This window comes from Thermothelomyces thermophilus, chromosome 2 (assembly GCF_000226095.1).
Source record: "Thermothelomyces thermophilus ATCC 42464 chromosome 2, complete sequence".
NCBI classification, from domain to species: Eukaryota; Fungi; Ascomycota; class Sordariomycetes; order Sordariales; family Chaetomiaceae; genus Thermothelomyces; species Thermothelomyces thermophilus.
The window spans coordinates 1,226,696-1,245,911 of NC_016473.1; the positions used below are offsets into that span (position 1 = coordinate 1,226,696).

The window sequence follows — 19,216 nt, forward strand, 5'->3', positions numbered from 1 at the left end:
CCCTCAGACACCCTCGCCCGTACCGACACTCGAAACAAGCCACCTTCTCTTCTCGGCGACGTCTTCTCGCCCTTGACCTTTCTCGTGCACGCATCGCAACGCAACCCCGACACCGAAGCTGCTGCGCTCGATTCCCCGTATCACTTGCCTGGTTTCTAGACGTGCCCGCTCCGCGACCCGGCTGCCACCTGTGGGAATATCATGGCTGCGCCTAACCCCAACAGGCCCGAAGTGGGCGACATCCTGATTGTTATTCGTGAGTTCCCTTATCCCCCGGACAGTCAGGTTTGAAGGCCTCGGCTGTGACTCCGCGCTGCGAGCGAAAGGAGTTCGGCTGCATGCGGGCTACGCTCGCAGCCCATTCCTCTCGAAGAAGCGAAGAACAATGGTTGACCGTGTCCGCTGCGCAGATGACTTCCAAGCTCGCAGTTCCGACGAGTTGACCTTGGCGAAGGGCGACCGTGTTGAGCTACTCGAGCGCGACGATGAATTCGGAGACGGGTGGTTCTTGGGCAAGCACACGGTCAATGGGAACACTGGCCTGTTTCCAGAGGGTAGGTTCGCGGACCGGTGCACTTTTTCGCGCCCCTGGCTGACATGACAAAAAAAAAGTATACACAAGACCCGCGCCGAAGGCCGCTGCAAACCACCAGGCCTCCTCACTACCGAAGCAAAACCCCAAACCTGTGGCAGAGCACTCCGGCGAGCAGACGCCTCCCGCCGCCGGTCCGTCTTCGGAGGAGAACAAAACGGCACCCGTTTCCAATGCGGAACCGGTCGCAACCGCCATACCAACCAGTTCTTTCCAGTCGACAACTTCCACTTCTAGCCTGAACCCCGCTTCGGCAGCAAGCGTGCCAGGGTCTGGTTTCGGCAGCACGGCACGGCCGAGCACGAGCGCGGATAGTCATGTCTTGCACGAGACGCTCAACGTTATCAATGAACACATGACGGATTTCAACCTCCCACGAGGTAACGCGAGTGTCCGGAACGTCAACGACTCCGGCAGCGAGTACAGCTCTCACCTGGACCATAGGATCTCGTACATCCAGGGTGAAGAGACAGACGAGGAGGAGGAGACGACTTATACCCGCCAGGAGGTTGAGTCGTGGAACGCCGACCAGGTCGCCGAATACCTGTTCACCGTTGGCGTCGAGAAGCACCACTGCGAGGTCTTCAGGGACCAGGAAATTACGGGAGAGGTTCTCTTGGGGATGGACCAGACGTCGCTGTTCATTAAAGCACTCGACCTGGGATCCGTCGGGCGGAGGTTGAAGACGTGGCAGAAGATCAAGCAGCTCCAGGATGAGGTGAATGGACAGGCGCTCGGCACCGGCAGGAACACGCGGAATTACGGAAGCGATGCAGGCTCGGATGCAGGAAAGGCTCGCAGCAGGACAAATACGATCACGAGCTCGGGTCAGCGGTATGCGCATCTCAACGAAAATTCTCTCTCGGGCAAGGCGGGGGGTAGGCGCCAATCGCAGACCCCGAAGCTGGAACCTTACGAACCCGTGTCGCCCGTCTCGCCCGTTGCGGAGAGCCCGGGCCGCACGTACCACGACAAACGGCCCTCTGCTGCATCTGTCCGAGATTTGCACCACTCGCGCCGTCACTCCTCGACCGACTTCCGCATGCCCGGCGCAACCATGAATTCTCCGGTACCTCCCAAGATGTCTGCGAGCAGCAGCACGTTTTCGCGACAGGAAGCCTCGCATAAGAAGAAGCCATCCTTCGACCGGAATTGGACCCTGGGAAGTGCCACAAAGTACCCGCCGCGACCCTTGTCGTCTGCGGGGCACCACGACGAAGTGGCCGACCAGCCTGCCGCGCTCCAAGATTCTGCCGTCGAGATGGACCGCGGCTATTTCTCGGGCACCGACGCCGACGGCCGCCGGCGCAACGTGTTGAAGAAGCGCGATAGCGCGCAATCCTCGCCGAAGTCGAGCTATGCCGAGGAGCAGCGGGTGCGGAGCGGCACGGCCCTGTCGCGGCACTCGAGACTCGGGAGCGTGGAATCGGTGCGCGACTCGTCGTCGCTCTCACCCGCGGCGCAAAAGTACTACGGCGTGTCGTCCAAGCGCACCCCGTCCACGGGCACCACGGACTCGCTTCGCCACATAGCAGGGTCGAAGGAATCGATGAACCCGACCGTCACCAGGTTGGACAGCAATGCGTCCAACCATTCCCAGTCATCACCAAAGTCCGCTATCAAGCGGTTGAGCCAAGTCAACCATCCCGACTTCAACGTGAACATGATGCTGCGAAGCGGGCTGGGCGGGTTGCGAGCAGCCTCGGATGCCATTACGGGCGGCGAACGGGCGAAGATGTCGCCGGTCGAGTCGCCCCTCAAAGAATCGCCCATGTACTCGCCGGCCCGAACCGGGTCTAGCACGCCTTCGGGGGCCCGGAGTTTCGAACTCGACTCGCCCGACACCAAGAGTCCGAGCACGACGACAACGGCAACGAGCCGGACCAGCCGCAAGAAGACGAAGCAGGAGACCAGCGCATACACGCGCGGTCTGCAGAAGATCACCCCCCAGGAGGCGATGAAGGACGCCGACTACAGCGGCTGGATGAAGAAGAGGAGCGCCAACCTCATGACCACGTGGAAGCCCCGACTCTTTGTTCTCAAGGGTAGGCGCCTCGCATACTACTATTCGGAAGACGACGAGCAGGAGCGGGGTCTCATCGACATCTCGTTCCACCGCGTCCTCCCGGCCGACAATGAGCGGCTGACCGGACTCCACGCTACCCTCACGGGAGTCTCGAGCTCGCCCGCCGTGCCAGCCGGGAGCCACATAACGACGTCCGCGGCCGCCGACGCGGAGCGTGATCCCGCCGAAGAATCCGATTCCATCTTCATCTTCAAGCTCGTTCCGCCCCGCGCCGGGCTCTCGCGCGCGGTCAACTTCACGAAGCCGACGGTTCACTACTTCGCGGTGCCCAACGTCAAGCAGGGGCGGTTGTGGATGGCCGCGCTGATGAAGGCGACTATCGACCGCGACGACACGCAACCGATCACGTCGACGTACCAGCAAAAGACCATTTCGCTAGCAAAGGCCAGGCAGATGCGCCACCGGCCGCCGGCGCTCATGAACCTCGAGGAGAACGCCGACGAGAAGAACGAGAAGAAGGGCGCGACCGGTGACGACGATGGCGGCCTCGGCATCTACAGCGGGCTCGACGTCGATAGCGCCGTCGCCCGGCTCGAGAAGTTTGGGCTGCATCAGCAATCCGACAGTGCCGGGGCAAGAGGGTTTGGAGCTGGAACGGAGAAGGATACGTCGCTGTTGCCCCAGAGCGCCTAGGCGGGTTCCGGGCTCAGCGCTATCTGAGCCGGACCTGAACCAAACCAAGCTTCTTCTTTACTCACACGGAAGGCTGTCTTTGATTTCCTTTGTGCCAGCGCATGCTCTTGCCTAGAAATACCCCGTTGATTATCCTTTTTTTTTCCCGGTCAAATCTGCCGGCCGACGGTGCTTTTTTTTTCAGTTCCCTTGCACACACACACACACACACACCCAAAACCAAAGTTAACATACATAATGTGTCATGTATCTCGGAAGCAGGAGTAGCAGGGAATGGCGCATGCTCGTCGCCTCTCCAGACCGGATGCCCCTGCGGTTTCCCTTTGGCGAGTGGCTGATCAGTCTGCTGAGGTTGCCTCCTTACTACCCAGATGCATCCCTTTTTTGGGTTTCTCTCTCAATTACTCCTTCTTTCTATTGTGTATCTTGTCATGTGTATCATGATTTCGGAGGTGATTCTGAGTGAAAGAAAAGTTGGGAAGGGATGAAAAGGTGTACGAGCTTCGGCTCGAATTAGTTAGCGTGGAACGAAACGAGTCCGTCTTAACGTAAAGCCGATGAAGCGACAAAAAGATTTCAAAACGAACCTGCCCAGACAAATGTGGAAAAAAAAAAAAAAAAAAAAAAAAAAAAAAAAAAAAAAAAAGGCAGCCTCTTTACCAATGTTGTTTGATCCTTTTTGCTCCCATTGTTGCTGCTGTTGCCCAGAGCGGAATTTGCCGAGGCGCGCGAACAGCCGCCCAAAAAAAAGTCGCGTCAGTGCTGTTGCTGGAGCTCCCTCATCAAGCAGTTCTGGAGCTTTTTGTCCATCGCCAAGCGAAAACCCAAAACCAACCTCGCAACAACACCTGCGCGTTGCCGATCGCGACGGACCGGCCATAATCTCGACTGGGCCGATGCATTTGCATCTGATATGTGATCAGACTGATATGCGATTCGGCCAATTCGAGCAAACCGATTGCTGCTTCTTGCGGGCGTCGACCGATTCGATCTGACGCGCCTCTCTCTCTCTCTCTCTCTCTACTCTCTCTCCGTCCCAGCAACGGCAGCACCATTACTACAATCGCCTCAACCCAACCAATTTCGAGCGGACGAAGCAAGATCGGAAGCGACTCACCGCTGCTGCTGCTTAAGAAAAGGACAAGTGTGGAATATAACCGAAAACAATATAACCAAAAAATGTCTAAACCTTTCAACTTCCACATCCCCTCCTCCAACAGCGTCTTCGGTTTCAGCCCGGACAAGAGCCGGGAACCGCTCCTCCCTTCCACCCCCGACCGGCAAAAGAGCAACAAGACCAACCTGTTCCAGCAAACAACGACGAGCAACCGCTCCACGACCCCGGCCGGACCCCCGCCCCGGGGAGGGCGGGCGGACGACCAGCAAGATGACGACCATGACCTGTCGACGGCGAGCTTCACCCCGGCCGGCGCGCCGTCAGCCAGCTACCTGGGGAGCTCCATCCTGAAGGGCATCTCGTCGACCGCGAAGGACGCGCCCGCGAGGGGCCTGTTCACCTCCGGGGTGAGCGGCGCCGGGAAGGGTTCCGCGTCGCCCAAGGGGCTGTTCACCGGCGGCGGTGCGGGCGCCGGCAAGAAGGAGGAGGAGGAGGAGGAGGAGGAGGAAGAGCCACCAAGGGGCCTGTTCACAGGGATCGGAGGTGGGTTCGACACCGCTGGCGGGTTTACCGGCACCGGGGACGTTAAGAAGAAGAAGAACCTATTCTCCGGGATCGGGCTGGGCGGCGCGCAGCAGAGGCGGAACACCCCGCTGGGCAGGTCGATCCGCGGGCCGGGCCACGCGAGACAGCCGTCGCGCCTGAGCCGGGCCGTCGGGGTGGACGAGCAGGACGGCGAGAGCCCGAAGCGGACGACCGCCCACGGCCAGGGCAAGACGTTTGGGGTGCCGTTTGATGACGACGATGACGACGTCGACGATGAGCAGAAGGAGGCGGCTGCGGCAGATTGCCCCGGAGGAGGAGAAGAGGAGGAGGAGGAGGGTGATATGTGGCTGGATATGCCGTCGACTGCCGAGACCGGGGCGGACCAGCCGGCGGCTGGGGAGGTGTCGGATCTGTTGATGCTGGCAACGCCCGCGGCTACGGAGCGGGTGCGGCGCGAGGCCGAAGACATATTCCGCGCGTCGTCGTTCCGGGCCGGCGGGGCCGCGCGGAGGAGTGAGTACCGCTACGCGGCGCTCGCCAAAGACGCGTATCAGCAGATGGGCACTGCGCCGGTCACGGAGCCGCCGCAGGTCATTCTGGGGACGGAGGATCTGCTGTCGAGGCTGTACGACGAAGGGGTGGGCGAAGCGGAGGACGAGCAAAAGATGGATGACACCCTCGCGACGGCCGCGGCGCAGCTGGCTGCTCTCTGGAGGGAACACGTCGACGAGCTCCCGCGCCCGACCGAGGACCATGCCGCCGAGATAGGGCCCGGCCCGCACGCGACCCCGTTCGAGAAGGCCAACTACCTCGCCAACCTGGCGCTGCAGATCCACCACACCCGGTACGAGGAGGGCGGCCTGATCCGCGCGGAACCGCTCCCTCAGACCCTGTTCCGCTGGCTGAACGAGTACCACGACATGTACGGCAGCCAGGTTGACGACATCCTCCGGCACCGGCCCAGCCCGGCATGCCACTCGCTCTTCTGGCAGGCCGTCTTCATCGCCCTGCTGCGCGGAAAGGTCGGCGATGCCGCGAGGCTGCTCGACCAGGCCGGTTGGGGCCACGTGCGGCGCGGCCAGCGCGGGGAGTACGCCTACGTCGGCCAGGCCTTGGAGAACGTGCAGCGCGCCGTCGACGAGACGATCGCGGTGCTGGAGAGCTGCCCCGGCTTCGACGGCAACTGGGAGATCTGGAGCAGCGACTGGACCCTCTTCCGCGTGCGAGCCCGGGGATTGCTCGAGCACCTCAGACGCTTCGCCGAGGGCAAGGACAGCGCGTTTGGCGCATCGGCCTTTTCGGCATCTGCCGCCTCGGCTCAGAGCAGGCAGTCCATGGCCGGCCTGGCCAGGCGCGCCGAGAGCCAAGTGCCATGGGAGATCTACGAGAACCTGAACATTGTCTTTGACATTGTCCTCGGGCAGCAGGGCGCCATCCTGGAAGCGGCGCAGGACTGGCTAGAGGCCACGGTCGGCCTGTTCGGCTGGTGGGACGAGCGGGCATCCCGAACGGAGAAGCCCCTCTCCACGTCCCAGTCCCTGTCGCGGTCGCAGGCTCTGGTCCTCGCTTCGGCGCCTGCCAACTCGGAGAGCTATCTCGACCGGCTTGCGCGCGCCTTCCATACGGCGGTAGAATCCGACTTCCACTTCAACTCGCAGAACGCGGTCGAAATCGGCATGGCCTGCGTCTTCGAGGACAACATCAAGGGCGTCATCGGCCTGCTCCGGGGCTGGTCGCTGCCCATCGCCGCCGCCGTGGCCGAGATTGCGTCTCTGGGCAAATGGCTGCCGCCTCACCGGCCTTCCGGGGTGTACGGACTGGAGGACCTGGACATGGACGACCTGGAGGTGCTCGGCATGGATCCGGGCGCCCCGGACGAGGTCGACGGCATCAAGGACAGCACGCTGGTCCAATATGCCCAGGCGCTGGCTGACTACGAGGGCCTGTCTTCGGTCCAGGACAGGTCGGGCACTTCGAAGGACGGCTGGGAGCTCTCGATCAGCGTCCTCGGCCGCATGGACTCGCCGGAGCGGTCCGAAGAGATGGTGAGAGACCTGGTGGAGCATCTGGTGCAGCAGCTGCACGTGGACTCGAATGCGACGGTGGACCGGTTGTGGTTCTTGTTGAATGAGCTCGGCATGATCGAGTTTGCCGAGGATACGACAGAGGTGAGTTGATTGCGGCGGCACACACTGCGGCACACACTCCCCCCCCCCCCAATATCGAGTGTCGGCGAGCGACTGACCGAGTTCCCAGACCTACGGAGACATCCTCGCCCGGGATTCCCACCGCTACGGCGAGGCCATGTGGTACTACGCCCTCGCCCACCGACCAAACAAGGTCCGCGAGGTCATGAACCTGCTCACCTCGTACTCCCTCATCCAGTCGACGGCGTTCCCGCCGGCCAACGACCTGGACGACTACCTCTACAAGCTGCTGAACGACCGCAAGAACACGCTGGAGCAGTGCGCCAGCCAGGACATGGAGGCCGCCGAGCTCCTCGGCAAGATGCTGAGCGGCTACGCCTCGCTCCGGCAGTTCTACGACATCCGCGACAACGAGGACGCGCTGCCCCACGCCACCCCGCTGTCCCGCCGCAAGCAGGCGGCGACGGCGCTCATCAGCGTCATTGCCAGCTCGGACGACAACATCCGCGGGGGGTTGTACGACCAGACGCGCGACGGCATCGTCAGCGAGGACTTCTTGCTGGCCCTGCTCGGCGAGGCCCTCGTGTTCGTCTCGGACCCGGACAACACCAACGTGCACCACGGCCAGCTGGCCACGCCGGTCATCACGCTCGACCAGATCGACGTCCTCCTCAAGGCCATCGAGGACCTGCAGGCCGTCGGCAGCCGGGTGTACAACGCGTGCGACGAGTTCCTGCAGCTGGTCCTGGCGTCGGCGCCGGGCGGGCTCAAGGGGAGCACGCCGGCGGACCTGCTCAAGAAGAGCGCGGGGCCGGGGCCCGGCGGGTCCGGCAACGCCATGCTGGCGGGCAGTTCGCTCGTCGCGAGCCAGCTGCAGCGGTCGCTGAGCGGGACCGGCGGCGGGCTCGGCAAGGTGGCGGTCAAGAGGAGGGGGTGGGACTGGCGGTCCGAGGTGACGGCCAAGACCAAAGGGGAGGACATCATGAGGAGGTTGCGGCTGGGACTGGCCAAGGACTTGGCGGGCTTGTGGCTGGCCGAGGCGGATGAGATGGTTTGGTAGGGGGTTAACAAAAAAGGGGATTATTGCCTTTTTTTTTTTTTTTTTGAGAAAAGAGTGGCAGAGAGAGCGAACGTCTTTTTTCAGTCGCGGATTTATACCGGACTTATCTGGACAAAAGGGGAGGGTTTTAAAGAGGGAAAAGGGAATGCTAGGTGTTCTAAGGTTTAGAGATCGGGAGATGTACGGGTCGTTGTAATGCAAAGGAAGTTAAGTATGTATATTGTTTATTCGCGGGATGGCCATGAAGGCGTCCCGAGGTTATTTGCAGATGCAGGTTGAGTTGCCCCTTTAACTCCATTTGTGTTCCCCTTCTTTCTTGCTTGTAATCGTTTTTCTTCCTCCTCCCTCTTCCTCAAACCCCTGATGACTGACTCATCGGGTTGAACCGACACCGACGACCACAACAATCGACCTATTCGACGTACAGTACATGCCGGATCTTCAAAAAAAAAAGGAAAAAAAAAAGAAACCAATCACAGAGGCACCTTTTACTCCAACCACCCCTTCTCCCGTTCAAAGACGTCCTTCCACGACTGGCCCTCGGCGCGGCGGAACTCCTTCGCGGCGACGACGTCCTTGACCCCAAAGTTGCCGTACAGGTGGGGGCAGCCGTTGGTGCCGTCCACCTCGTCCCACTTGACGCTGGACTGGTCAAAGTTGGCCAGGCGCAGCTTGAGGATGTAGAAAGAGGTGAAGTCCTTGAAGAAGAGGTCTGCCGTGATGGGGATCTTTGAATGTGTCACTGTTAGTTTATTCCTCCCTCCTCTTTTTTTCTTTTCTTTTCTTTTTTTTTTCTTTCCAAACTTTCAGGGTAAGGAAGGGTGTGTTATGGAGAGCTCTAGGTGATACAAAACATACCTGCCACGAGGCGCTCAGATGGACAAAGCCGTCTTGCCGGTCGAGGTCCGAGAGCGGGTATTGCTCGGGGATCGGGTCCGGCGGGGCGGTCGGGGTGATCTTGTAGACAAACTCCGGGAGCGGGTCCGGAGGGGGGAGGGGCGCCATTCTGTTTCCGTGTTTATCTGATAAGGCTGGGGTTGGTGGCTTCCTTCGGTGGGTTGTTGTTGTTGTTGTGTCGTTGCCGGACTATAATAGTTGTCTTTACCGTTTGAGTAATTATGGTTGGCCCAAGAGATGATGAGAGTAAGATTGAGTGGGTTGAGGGGTTCATCCTCGCTCGACTTGACAACGACTCTGATCTGACAAATCACTTGAGTCCGCTACGTCTCCCCACTTCTAGCTCTGCGTTAATTATCCTGGGAATGTTTGTTGCTGTGAAGCCGCCTGAGAAACATCTCGTAACTCTACAAGAAAGGGGTTAGGAGGCTTTGTCATGTGTAAACACCAGCCTCTAAAAATATCTAATTGGAGCACCAACAAACGGGTTAGATCCCGGAGTGATGCGTAATTGAAGGCTGAGTTCCCCATTGGTATTTCTTTGTCCTTTGCGGCACACATAGGATAATCATGTGGCTTTAGCAACGATTTATTTCCCTACCGGCATCTACGCGATGCGAAAGACATGGCAGCGCATAATGGCAGTGATCAACGATCAACGCCCAGGCATTGACGTTTCTGCTTTGTGGCGGGTGAAGGAACTCGAACCCCCCGCCGAAAAAAATCCGGGGATTGAATTGAGATCCGACAATGGCTACGTCAAGGTGGGTAGATCGATCACCCATCGGTTGAAGCATCGGATTGAAAAAATGCGCGATCCCGCTGAGGAAGTCGTCTCTTGGAAGGGAAGAGAGGGTCAGGTAATCCTTGTGACGTGTATGCAAACCTGACTCTGGAATCATCACGTAATGGTCGTTTTTGTAAACCATTGACAAGAGACTCCACTCGGATGACGGCGAGATGGTTCTTTAGGAGCCGCCTGCTGACGAACTGCCGAGCTACGGGACGGTGGATGCTAGGAGACGAGCACTTGGAGCGCTTGGCGGGTGGCAGATGCCGTGAAATCGCCGAGAAGAATCATGACCCCTCGGGAACCCCACCTGCCAGGGCGGGGTCAAAGTGTTCCCGAGAGATGCAGGTAGTGGCAGCTCAGCTTCTTCTTTTCCCAGACCAGACCAGGCCGAGAGACCAAAAAGGAGGGGACGAGCATTTTTTTTATCGAGTGTCAAGCCAATCTGACCGGTTCTGCTGTCAATCGTTCCTGACACCCAAAAAGATTCCCATCCAAGATGGCATCGACAGTAGGAAAGGTAAGAAGACTGAGATGCTGCCGTGTGATGTCAAACCAGCAACCCCGCACCCGCTCCCGCCCCTGGCAGCTCAAGCAACCTGCGCGCTGTACATAGAACCCTGATGGCCTTTCGCTAACCGCATCCCACGCAGACCATCACCTGCAAGGCGGCTATCGCCTGGGGCCCCGGCCAGGAGCTCAGCTATGAGGACGTCGAGGTAGCGCCGCCCAAGGCCCACGAGGTGCGCATCAAGATCGAGTACACCGGCGTGTGCCACACAGGTAACGACCCGCCCCTCCCACACGTGCCAGCTCCTCGATGATGAACACTGCACACCCCAGGTTGCGCTGCTTGCGCAACGTCGATGGCACCTTGATCGGCCCGGGCTGGTCGGGCTGGCTAGCGGAATGACTGGCTAACTAAACTCTTTGTCTACCGCAGATGCCTACACGCTCTCCGGCAAGGACCCCGAGGGCGCCTTTCCCGTGATCCTGGGACATGAGGGCGCGGGCATTGTCGAGTCGGTTGGCGAGGGCGTGACCAATGTCAAGCCGGGCGACCACGTCATTGCGCTCTAGTAAGTCAATGCACGCTCCCTCCGTTTTCACGATCTCTTCATCATGCCCGCTAACCGCCCGTTCCCAACCGGGGAAATGAAAACGAAAAAATAGCACACCCGAGTGCCGAGAGTGCAAGTTCTGCAAGTCCAACAAGACCAACCTCTGCGGCAAGATCCGGGCGACGCAGGGCAAGGGCGTCATGCCCGACGGGACGAGCCGGTTCCGGGCCCGGGGCCAGGACATCCTGCACTTCATGGGCACGTCCACCTTCAGCCAGTACACGGTGGTGGCCGACATCTCGGTCGTGGCGGTGCAGCAGGACGCGCCCATGGACCGCACCTGCCTGCTCGGGTGCGGTATCACGACTGGCTACGGCGCCGCGCGCATCACAGCGGGCGTCGAGAAGGGCAGCAACGTGGCCGTGTTCGGCGCCGGGTGCGTCGGCCTCAGCGTCGTCCAGGGCTCCGTCGCGCAGGGGGCCGGCCGCATCATCGTCGTCGACGTGAACCCGGCCAAGGAGGAGTGGGCGCGCAAGTTCGGCGCCACCGACTTTGTCAACCCGACCAAGCTGCCCGAGGGCAAGAGCGTCGTCGAGCAGCTCATCGAGATGACGGACGGCGGGTGCGACTACACGTTCGACTGCACTGGTAATGTCAGTGTCATGCGGGCCGCGCTCGAGGCGTGCCACAAGGGCTGGGGCCAGAGCATCATCATCGGCGTCGCCGCCGCGGGGCAGGAGATTTCGACGAGGCGTACGTTTTTACCTCTATTCATCCTCTCTTCCTCTCTTCCTCTCTTTCTCTTTCTTCTTTTTCTGTCCCCTTTGTGTCCGAATCGGCGCACACAGGGAACGCGAGGGCTGACAAGACCATTCACAGCATTCCAGCTCGTCACGGGCCGCGTATGGAAGGGCAGCGCCTTTGGCGGCGTCAAGGGCCGCAGCCAGCTTCCCGGCCTGGTCCAGGACTACCTCGAGGGCCGCCTCAAGGTCGACGAGTTCATTACGCACCGCAAGACGCTGGCCCAGATCAACGAGGCTTTCGACGTCATGAAGCAGGGCGACTGCATCCGCGCTGTCCTGACCATGCACGAGTAGGAGGGTCTCGGGGTCGTGTTGTGGGGAGGTGTAAGCGGCATGTGTAGCTTTGTTAGCCAGAAAATCAAGCGGCTTTCCCAAGAAATCTGCAAGAATGGCCAGGTCATGTGGTGTCTTCGTGTTGTATCGCCTAGTCGGATGGGATGGTGTCCAGGCCCATTGTGTGTTGACTGAGAGTACGCGTGAGGAGGGGTGAGCACGAACCACTCACGATCTTTACGCGTGAAGCAAGCAAGCGCCCATCACCATTTATGCAGTCAGATCGGACGGTCCGTCCGGAACGTTTGATGTAAGTCTCCCCGGGCCGACCGGGGAGATAGATATACATACATATAATCCGTACACAGTACACATACGTACATTAAATAGTGGCGTTCTTCTGGACTCGCCGAGACACGACAGGTATGGAAACAACGAGCCGCCGATGCCGTAGTGTAACCCTGCCGGTCAAGGGCACCTCATTGGAGGCGTGGTGGCCTGGATCATGAGAGCGTGTTGTGCCGGGTGAACCAGACTGCTGCTGCTGTCTGGAATGCAGAAGGCTGAGGTGAGACATGCACCTCGGCTCGGACGGCAGAGGGATCATGATGGGAGGTACGGAGTAGGTAGTTACGAGAGTTATATCCCGTATACTACTAATGATTAGCTGCTACACTCCTCGAGTGCAAAACGCCTCTGCGGCGGTCCCTGTCCAAATATCTCTCTAAGTTGGTGTGATACTATAGTTCCGTTGAGTGGTTTGCGTGGGCGATGCAGCGGGCACAGTGATAATACGGATTAACTAAAGTGGCTTGCATCGGGCCTGCTGCGGCCCGGCCGGCCCCCTTTTTTTTCTTTCTTCTGTTATCCCCTTCTCCCCCGCTTTTTCCCTTTGCGGCTCCGGAGGTGGTAACCGAGTTTGTCCGTCTTCCGCCAAGAGCGCCGGCGGCCTCGGCTTCTTCGGGCCAGCCGTGCTTGACCACTCTCTCATGCCGGCTGAAGGTCTGGCCGCTTGGGCCGGTCTGCGCGTCGTGACCCATGCCCTCGGCGTGCATTGACGATCAAGAAAAGGAGGGAGGGGGGCCAGCCGGCGCACAGCGGGGACGGGGTGGGAATGCGAGGATGATTCCCCAGCAACGGGGGGCTCTCGCAATAACTTCGATCTCGCGGAGCGAGCCCGGGGGGAGGCGATCGGGGTGTCTGACCCGGGCGGACGGTCTGTGGCGGTCTGGGGAGGTCACGATAGCGTCACTATTCAGGCACGGTAGGGGCCTCCCATGGTTGACGGCGCAATGACGTGCACTTGCCTCTGCATCGAGAGTTATGTATGTATGTACTTGGTAGTAACCCGTAGTTACATAGCTAAAATCTGTATTACCCATAGGCAATGAATGCACCTGTGGTTTTGGATTGGGATGACATATGTAGGACGGCTTTAGGCACTACGTGATCGCATGCGCGCGACTTGCAGGTTGTTTTGGGCTTTGATTCAAGGTTGGGGAACGCTATCATGGTATCAATTGTCTTGGCTGCGTCTTACGCTGTAGTTGTTGGCAAATGAATGAATGATGGGGCTTCTGTTGGCCTTGATTTGGCCCAACCGCAACGCGCTATGGCGGCGAAATCGGGGTTTGTTGCCGTGTCAATCTGTTTCCAGGCAGCGTCAGTGACCGATGACTACTCTACCACCGCCTTACCCGGACACTGTTGCTTAAAAGACCCAATCTTGGAATTCCTTTCATGCCAGGCGGTTATTCTTTCAAAAGGTTGGAGAGGGTGAAGGGGGGGGGGGCAGCAATCGATTGTTCTTGTTGTCAAAGGAAGAGACGGGATCGACAAAGCACCTCAGGCCGAAGGGGGGCCAATGACGCGACAGGGTGGTTGCCTAGTGCTCTAGTGTATTAGGAACGAGCCTTCCATTACAGGACTTAATCAGGCAGTCCCCACGACGTATCTCACAAGACACTCCCGAGCCCCTCGGGCCCCTGCTTGCAGTTGAGTTCCCTCAATGACTTGCGTTTAGGGGTCCTCTGCCTTTCAGCGTGCAGCCCAATCGGGTTGCGCTGCAGTATACGGAAAGACAGTACATACATACATCCCGGCCTTTTTGCATCCCTTTGCCGACCTCCTGCAGCGGGCCCGACCTGCAGCTCTGGAGATCCGTTGTCCCACGTTGCAGACATCGGATCAGTCTTGCGTCAAGTAACAACACTAACCTACTATACACAATTCAAATCTGCATAGATACACACATAAACCGGACGCTCTCCTCCCTAGGCGGTTGATCGAAACGGCCACCTCCCAAAAAGGGTTGGCGCGTCGCTGACCAACCGCCAACATGGCCGCTCCTGATTGTTGAGCATTCTCCGGATGCGAAGGTCCGTGTGGATGGCGGCAGCGCTGGTCTTTTATCTTGCGTCAGGTGGACTTGCTTTCTGGGCATCAAAAAAGTTGCGCCAAGATTGGGGAGCAGCACGCGGCTGTGATGGCCGGGTGGCCGGGTGGCCGATGGGCCCCAAGCCATCGTGGACATCATGGCACGCGATAGCAAGGGGAGCCTTGCGCCTGCGGAGGGCCACTCCGCCACGCAACAGGGCGAGAGGCCAATTGCGCAGGCCGTGCTGGCACCAGTGCGCCCATTGTATTCGTAATGAAATCCGTAGTACTCCGTATGTATGTACATACGGAGTACAGTATTGGATGTACGGATTACACAGAGTTTTCGTTGGATTGTAGGTACGAAGTACAAACTACGTACAGTATCAGAGAACGAAGGTATGCATGTACTGTTACGGATTACATCCGTACCTTTGCCGCCCCCCCCCCCCCCGGGTCGCCTCACCCGGTCCAGCTGTCCAAGGGCTTCCAGTTCATTCCAGTTCCGCCCGCCCAAGTCCGCTTCTCGTCAGTTGGCCACCACCTTTCCAGGATCATAACACCACGTGAGTGCCTTGGGTTATCTCTCCTGGGAACTGGGGACCGGCCTCCACCAGGGCGTCCTCTTTCGTCTTTATAATCCGTCGGCCCATTCTTCGCCTGCTCCTGTTCGCTTGGTTCCTTTCCCTTCTCCAATCACCGACATATCGCCATATCGCCATCTCGCCATCTCGCCATCCAACTCGCTGGCTTATTGATTAATCAATACGCCGAGACCGGAGAGCGACGGTTGCTTATCTTGCCGTAACCATCCAACACCGTAACCGAATTCTCAAACGTCTTACTTACCATCGTCTGTGTCCCAACAATTCAACCCGTCCTAGCAATTCCAACCCAACCCACTTCCGCATCATCACCGCAGCCCACCATGGCTAAGGTCAAGTGCTCGTTCGAGGACTGCAAGCTGCCCGCCCAGCGCATCGTCGGAGACTGCAGCTTCTGCCAGGGCTCGTTCTGCAAGAACCACCGCCTGTTGGAGGACCACAAGTGCCGGAACCTCGAAGACGTAAGTTGCCTCCCAGCGCCGTCGCAGTGGTGGCTCGTCGGCCTGTCGGGGGTGCTCGGCGAGGACACGCTGGCTGACCTTGTCTCCAAGTGCAAGAGGGAAGCCTTTGAGCAGAACGCGAACCAGCTCAACAAGGAGCGGACGCAGGTCATCAAGACCGCCTAAAGTTCGAAATCGGCCCGACCGCTGGTTTTAACTCTTCTTTTTCTTCTCGACCGACGAGCAAACCCCCCCCCCCTCGTACGAAACCCGGCGCCGGTTTCAACGACGGTTTCACGCCAGCGACAGGACGAAACCGTCCTTCTCGACGGAGCGAAAGCAATCAGTCCGGTAGCCTCTTCTTTTGACTCGAAGAGGAGGAGGCTTTTGGCGCCCTGCAGCGCCGATTCCTACACGGAACGGGCTGCTCGCACAGACCTTTCCGATTCACACCGACAGCAGCAACAACAACAACAACATCACACATACCGCATCCGCAAACTGGCAACGTACCCTTGCCAAGGCACGAGAGGGGCAGGAATTCAATGTTTGTCGGTTTTTGAATTTTGTTGGCATGGCGTTTAGGAAATGGAATCTAGCGCGCTTACCCCTCGCCTGAATTTTGGGCAGGCCAGGGGCCCAGGAATTGAATTGGTTTGATGGAAAAGAGATATTTACCCTACACATGGCCCCGGCGTGCTTGTTGGGTTGGCCTCCGCCGCCGAGGTGGCGGTTGGTCAGGTAGATGGAAATTAGACATTCTACTATCGCCAGCATCCACAGTATTGTGACAACCGTTTGAGCTTTCCGTGACACGACTAAGCGATTTCCTTGTGCCTTCAGACCGGGGGACCGGCGTAGACTCTTTGTAGAACGAACCCGAGTACCGGGCGTTTTATCAGAGAAACTAATGTTCCGTCGAAGTGTCACTACAGTACCCCCAAGATCGTGCTATGACCCTGGCCACTCCCACCCTTGGGCTCTCTGACTCATAGGCCAATTTTGGGCCAGTTTTCCTCTTCATTGCCTTCCAATATCCCGTCTTGTAACCGCAATTATCTTCTTCCATAGCAGCTTTCCTTTGGTTTGACTCAAGGTCGGCGCATAATATCCGTCATGGTCCTAATTTTCTTCCTTCCAAATCGATCACCCTCCGAGCCATGAAAATTATGAAACTCATTTCTCCAGATGTTTGACTTCTCTCGTCAAAATTGCCGTGCAAAAGTGTTTGATGCGCCTGCTACAGCCCGTCAATAGTTTTTCCATCCCCCTACGTTCCATGCAGAAAGCGAAGTTTCGGCGGCTGCCAGTGGGATGATAGGTAGTTCCCCCCTTGTCCCCCCCCCCCGGCGGGACGTCGAGGAAGACCGGCCAGATGTCCGAAAGAGGATTCGGCATCGCTGTATCCTCGGAGTACACGCTGTAGAGCATGTCGTGAGACGCGGGTGCTCCGAAACCAGAAGATTAGCTCATGCTTCGAGATAACGGGGTTCTCCATTGCCCCTTGGCCGGAGCTGAGCTGCCCGGCGTTGCTTGGCACAGTACACCCAAGTGTATAATATATGGCCGCGGCTGGAACATGGCCCCCCGGGGGGGGGAGGGGGGAGTCTTCGGGTGACGAGGATATGGCTTGCTGCGCCAGTCCGTGTCACATGTGGGTGGAGGTGGGTGGAGAGACGTAGGAGGAAGGAAATAAAAACACAAGCCCGGCCAGCTGGGCAAAGGGCTCTGGCTGCTTATTCAGGCCGCCAGAAGACAAGCATCTTCAGGCGGGAGGCGGGAGATTGCCGGATGCCGGGACAAGACTTATTAGCAGAGAAATTTAAGTACCAAGTAATAAGAGGATACTGCGGCCATGGCGCGCAGACTTTTGTATACCCGGCTCGCCGACCTCCTTTCCCCGTTTCACGGGCGAGCGGCCACCAAACAAAGATGCTACCCGGCTTGTGTCGGCGCAGCCGCAAATCTTCGTTGGAATGACCCACGTCAGCTCCCCTCGCACGGGGATCCCCTCTCATTATCTCTTCCCCCCCCCCCCCCTCTTTCTTTTCCTTTTTTTTTTTTTAACCGTCGCGACCCTCCTCCTCTTGTTTGATCCTGGGACTCTGCGGCGGCGCCTCCGCAACCGCCTCGTTGACCACCACCCCTTCCCTCTCCTTCCGTTCCTCCTCGACCTCGACCTCCATCTCGACCTTGTCCACCACCACCTCCTCCTTCTTCTCCACCTTCGTCGTGGTGGTGGTGGTCGTCGTCGTCGTCGTCGGGGTCACCGTCACCGCCGCCCTCCTCTTCCTCCCCTCGAGGACCTTTGCCCTGTCGGCGCTCTTGCACAGGCCGCGCAGGCCGAGCTCGCAGTCGCCGCAGCGGCGGCCGACGGGCAGGCAGACGGTCTGGCCGAAGCCGACGAGCAGCCAGTTGATCTCCTTCCAGCGGTCGCGGGGCAGCCAGCTCTCGAGGGCGCGGCGGGTGTCCTCGGGGCCGCGGGTGGGCGGGCGCTGCCAGCCCCAGAGGTTGGTGATGCGGTGGACGTGGACGTCGACGCCGATGCCCTCGACGCGGCCCCAGCCGTGGGTGGCCGACATGCACAGGTGGGCCATCTTGGGCCCGACGCCCGGCAGGGAGGTGAGGCCGTCGATGGTCGGGGGGATGTCGGAGCCGAAGCGGTCGCGGAGGATCTCGGCCGTCTGCTTGAGGTAGCGGGTCTTGTTGTTGTGGAAGCCGACCTTGCTGATGAGCCGGTTGAGGACGGCCGGGTCGACGGCGAGCACGTTCTCGACCGTCAGGCCGGGCCGGGCGCCCGGCTCGTGCGGGGGCAGCTCGGTGCGCAGGCGCGCCATCGCCTCGGCGTTGACCGTGTCCTTGGTCTGGCTCGAGAGCATGAGGGCGACGAGGGTGTGGAAGCGCCGCTCGCGCGGGCTCGCGTCCGGGTCCGCCAGCCGCTCGCACCCCATCGTGTCGACGGCCGCGTTGGCGGCCGGCCCGCTGATGCGCATCTGCCTGACCAGCTCGTACATCTCCTCCCAGTCCGAGGGCGGCTCGACCGTGACCGCGCCCGTGGCGGCGTCGGTGGTCTTGCGCACCGGCTTGCGCGCGCGGCCGCGCGGTCGGTCCTTGGTCTCGCTCTCGGCGTCGGCGTCGGCTTCGGCTTTGGCATCGGAGGCTGGCTGCCCTGCCGTCTTGACCTCGGCGGTATCCATCTCGGCGTCGATCTCGGTCTCCATCTCGGTCTCCATCTCGGGTTTGATCTCGGTCTTGATCTCGGCCTTCATCGTGCTCCTCGTCGCGCTCCTCGTCGCGACCCGCCGCGATGCCGACTGGGTCACCGTGTCGGTGCGCTTGCGCTTACGCTTGAGAGTGTGCGAGACGGTGGTCGTGATGGCGTCCTCAATGTCGGAGCCCAGTGTCACCTCTTCGGTGGCGCCATTATTGCCGGTGCTGGCGTCGATGCCCGTCGGCGGGCTGCCATTCGTGCCATCATTGTATGCGAAGCGGGCGAGGCTGGCGCGTGTCAATCGACGTGGTACGGCGGCGGCGGCGGCCGAAGCTGAGTCGAAATATTTAGACGTTTTTTCTTTGGCGGCGCGTGGGGCTCGCATGATCCTTAACCTGCGGCTGCGGGGGCTTCACGGCAGGCGGGCGCCCTCCTCGGTGTTGGTTCGATGATCGCGATCGCGTCCCCGAGCCCGGGCGACGTGATTCTGCATGTCAGCAGACCCAGTTAATCCGTACTAGTACGTAACTAATCCGTACAGTATGTACATTCATTTCAATTGCTCCCTGCAGGACCCCT

At 59.5% G+C, this 19,216-nt stretch overlaps 6 protein-coding genes across 6 annotated transcripts; 4 read left to right on the forward strand and 2 right to left on the reverse strand.

Moving 5' to 3' along the window:
• Positions 1-410: 410 nt before the first annotated feature.
• MYCTH_2300515 (uncharacterized protein) lies at positions 411-3,512 on the forward strand. Its single transcript, XM_003661248.1, has 2 exons — positions 411-558; positions 613-3,512. Exons 1-2 carry the CDS (start codon positions 486-488, stop codon positions 3,309-3,311), a joined length of 2,772 nt encoding a protein of 923 aa, XP_003661296.1. The 5' UTR covers positions 411-485; the 3' UTR covers positions 3,312-3,512.
• A 978-nt stretch (positions 3,513-4,490) lies between these two features.
• MYCTH_2059413 (uncharacterized protein) lies at positions 4,491-8,181 on the forward strand (the record flags this gene model as incomplete). The annotated part of the gene is made up of 3 exons (XM_003661249.1): positions 4,491-5,240; positions 5,298-7,142; positions 7,231-8,181. The coding sequence occupies 3 exons, from the start codon at positions 4,491-4,493 to the stop codon at positions 8,179-8,181; spliced, it is 3,546 nt and encodes a 1,181-aa protein (XP_003661297.1).
• A 488-nt stretch (positions 8,182-8,669) lies between these two features.
• MYCTH_45679 (uncharacterized protein) lies at positions 8,670-9,186 on the reverse strand (the record flags this gene model as incomplete). Its single annotated transcript, XM_003661250.1, has 2 exons — positions 8,670-8,909; positions 9,064-9,186. The coding sequence occupies 2 exons, from the start codon at positions 9,184-9,186 to the stop codon at positions 8,670-8,672; spliced, it is 363 nt and encodes a 120-aa protein (XP_003661298.1).
• Positions 9,187-10,187: 1,001 nt separating this feature from the next.
• Positions 10,188-12,091, forward strand: MYCTH_2300520 (uncharacterized protein). The gene is made up of 5 exons (XM_003661251.1): positions 10,188-10,388; positions 10,522-10,651; positions 10,812-10,947; positions 11,042-11,682; positions 11,809-12,091. The coding sequence occupies exons 1-5, from the start codon at positions 10,368-10,370 to the stop codon at positions 12,024-12,026; spliced, it is 1,146 nt and encodes a 381-aa protein (XP_003661299.1). The 5' UTR covers positions 10,188-10,367; the 3' UTR covers positions 12,027-12,091.
• A 2,983-nt stretch (positions 12,092-15,074) lies between these two features.
• Positions 15,075-16,202, forward strand: MYCTH_2314483 (uncharacterized protein). Its single transcript, XM_003661252.1, has 2 exons — positions 15,075-15,447; positions 15,538-16,202. Exons 1-2 carry the CDS (start codon positions 15,310-15,312, stop codon positions 15,610-15,612), a joined length of 213 nt encoding a protein of 70 aa, XP_003661300.1. The 5' UTR covers positions 15,075-15,309; the 3' UTR covers positions 15,613-16,202.
• Positions 16,203-17,468: 1,266 nt separating this feature from the next.
• On the reverse strand, positions 17,469-19,103 carry MYCTH_2300528 (uncharacterized protein). The gene has a single exon (XM_003661253.1). The coding sequence runs from the start codon at positions 19,020-19,022 to the stop codon at positions 17,490-17,492; it is 1,533 nt and encodes a 510-aa protein (XP_003661301.1). The 5' UTR covers positions 19,023-19,103; the 3' UTR covers positions 17,469-17,489.
• Between the last annotated feature and the right edge of the window lie 113 nt (positions 19,104-19,216).

Coding starts and splice junctions, on each gene's coding strand:
- MYCTH_2300515 (XM_003661248.1), top strand. CDS start 486: ATGAATTCGGAGACGGGTGGTTCTTGGGCAAGCACACGGTCAATGGGA. Junction 559..612: donor GGCCTGTTTCCAGAGGGTAG/GTTCGCGGACCG, acceptor ACAAAAAAAAAG/TATACACAAGACCCGCGCCG.
- MYCTH_2300528 (XM_003661253.1), bottom strand. CDS start 19,022: ATGCGAGCCCCACGCGCCGCCAAAGAAAAAACGTCTAAATATTTCGAC.
- MYCTH_2314483 (XM_003661252.1), top strand. CDS start 15,310: ATGGCTAAGGTCAAGTGCTCGTTCGAGGACTGCAAGCTGCCCGCCCAG. Junction 15,448..15,537: donor AGTGCCGGAACCTCGAAGAC/GTAAGTTGCCTC, acceptor CTTGTCTCCAAG/TGCAAGAGGGAAGCCTTTGA.
- MYCTH_2300520 (XM_003661251.1), top strand. CDS start 10,368: ATGGCATCGACAGTAGGAAAG. Junction 10,389..10,521: donor TGGCATCGACAGTAGGAAAG/GTAAGAAGACTG, acceptor CATCCCACGCAG/ACCATCACCTGCAAGGCGGC. Junction 10,652..10,811: donor CACCGGCGTGTGCCACACAG/GTAACGACCCGC, acceptor TGTCTACCGCAG/ATGCCTACACGCTCTCCGGC.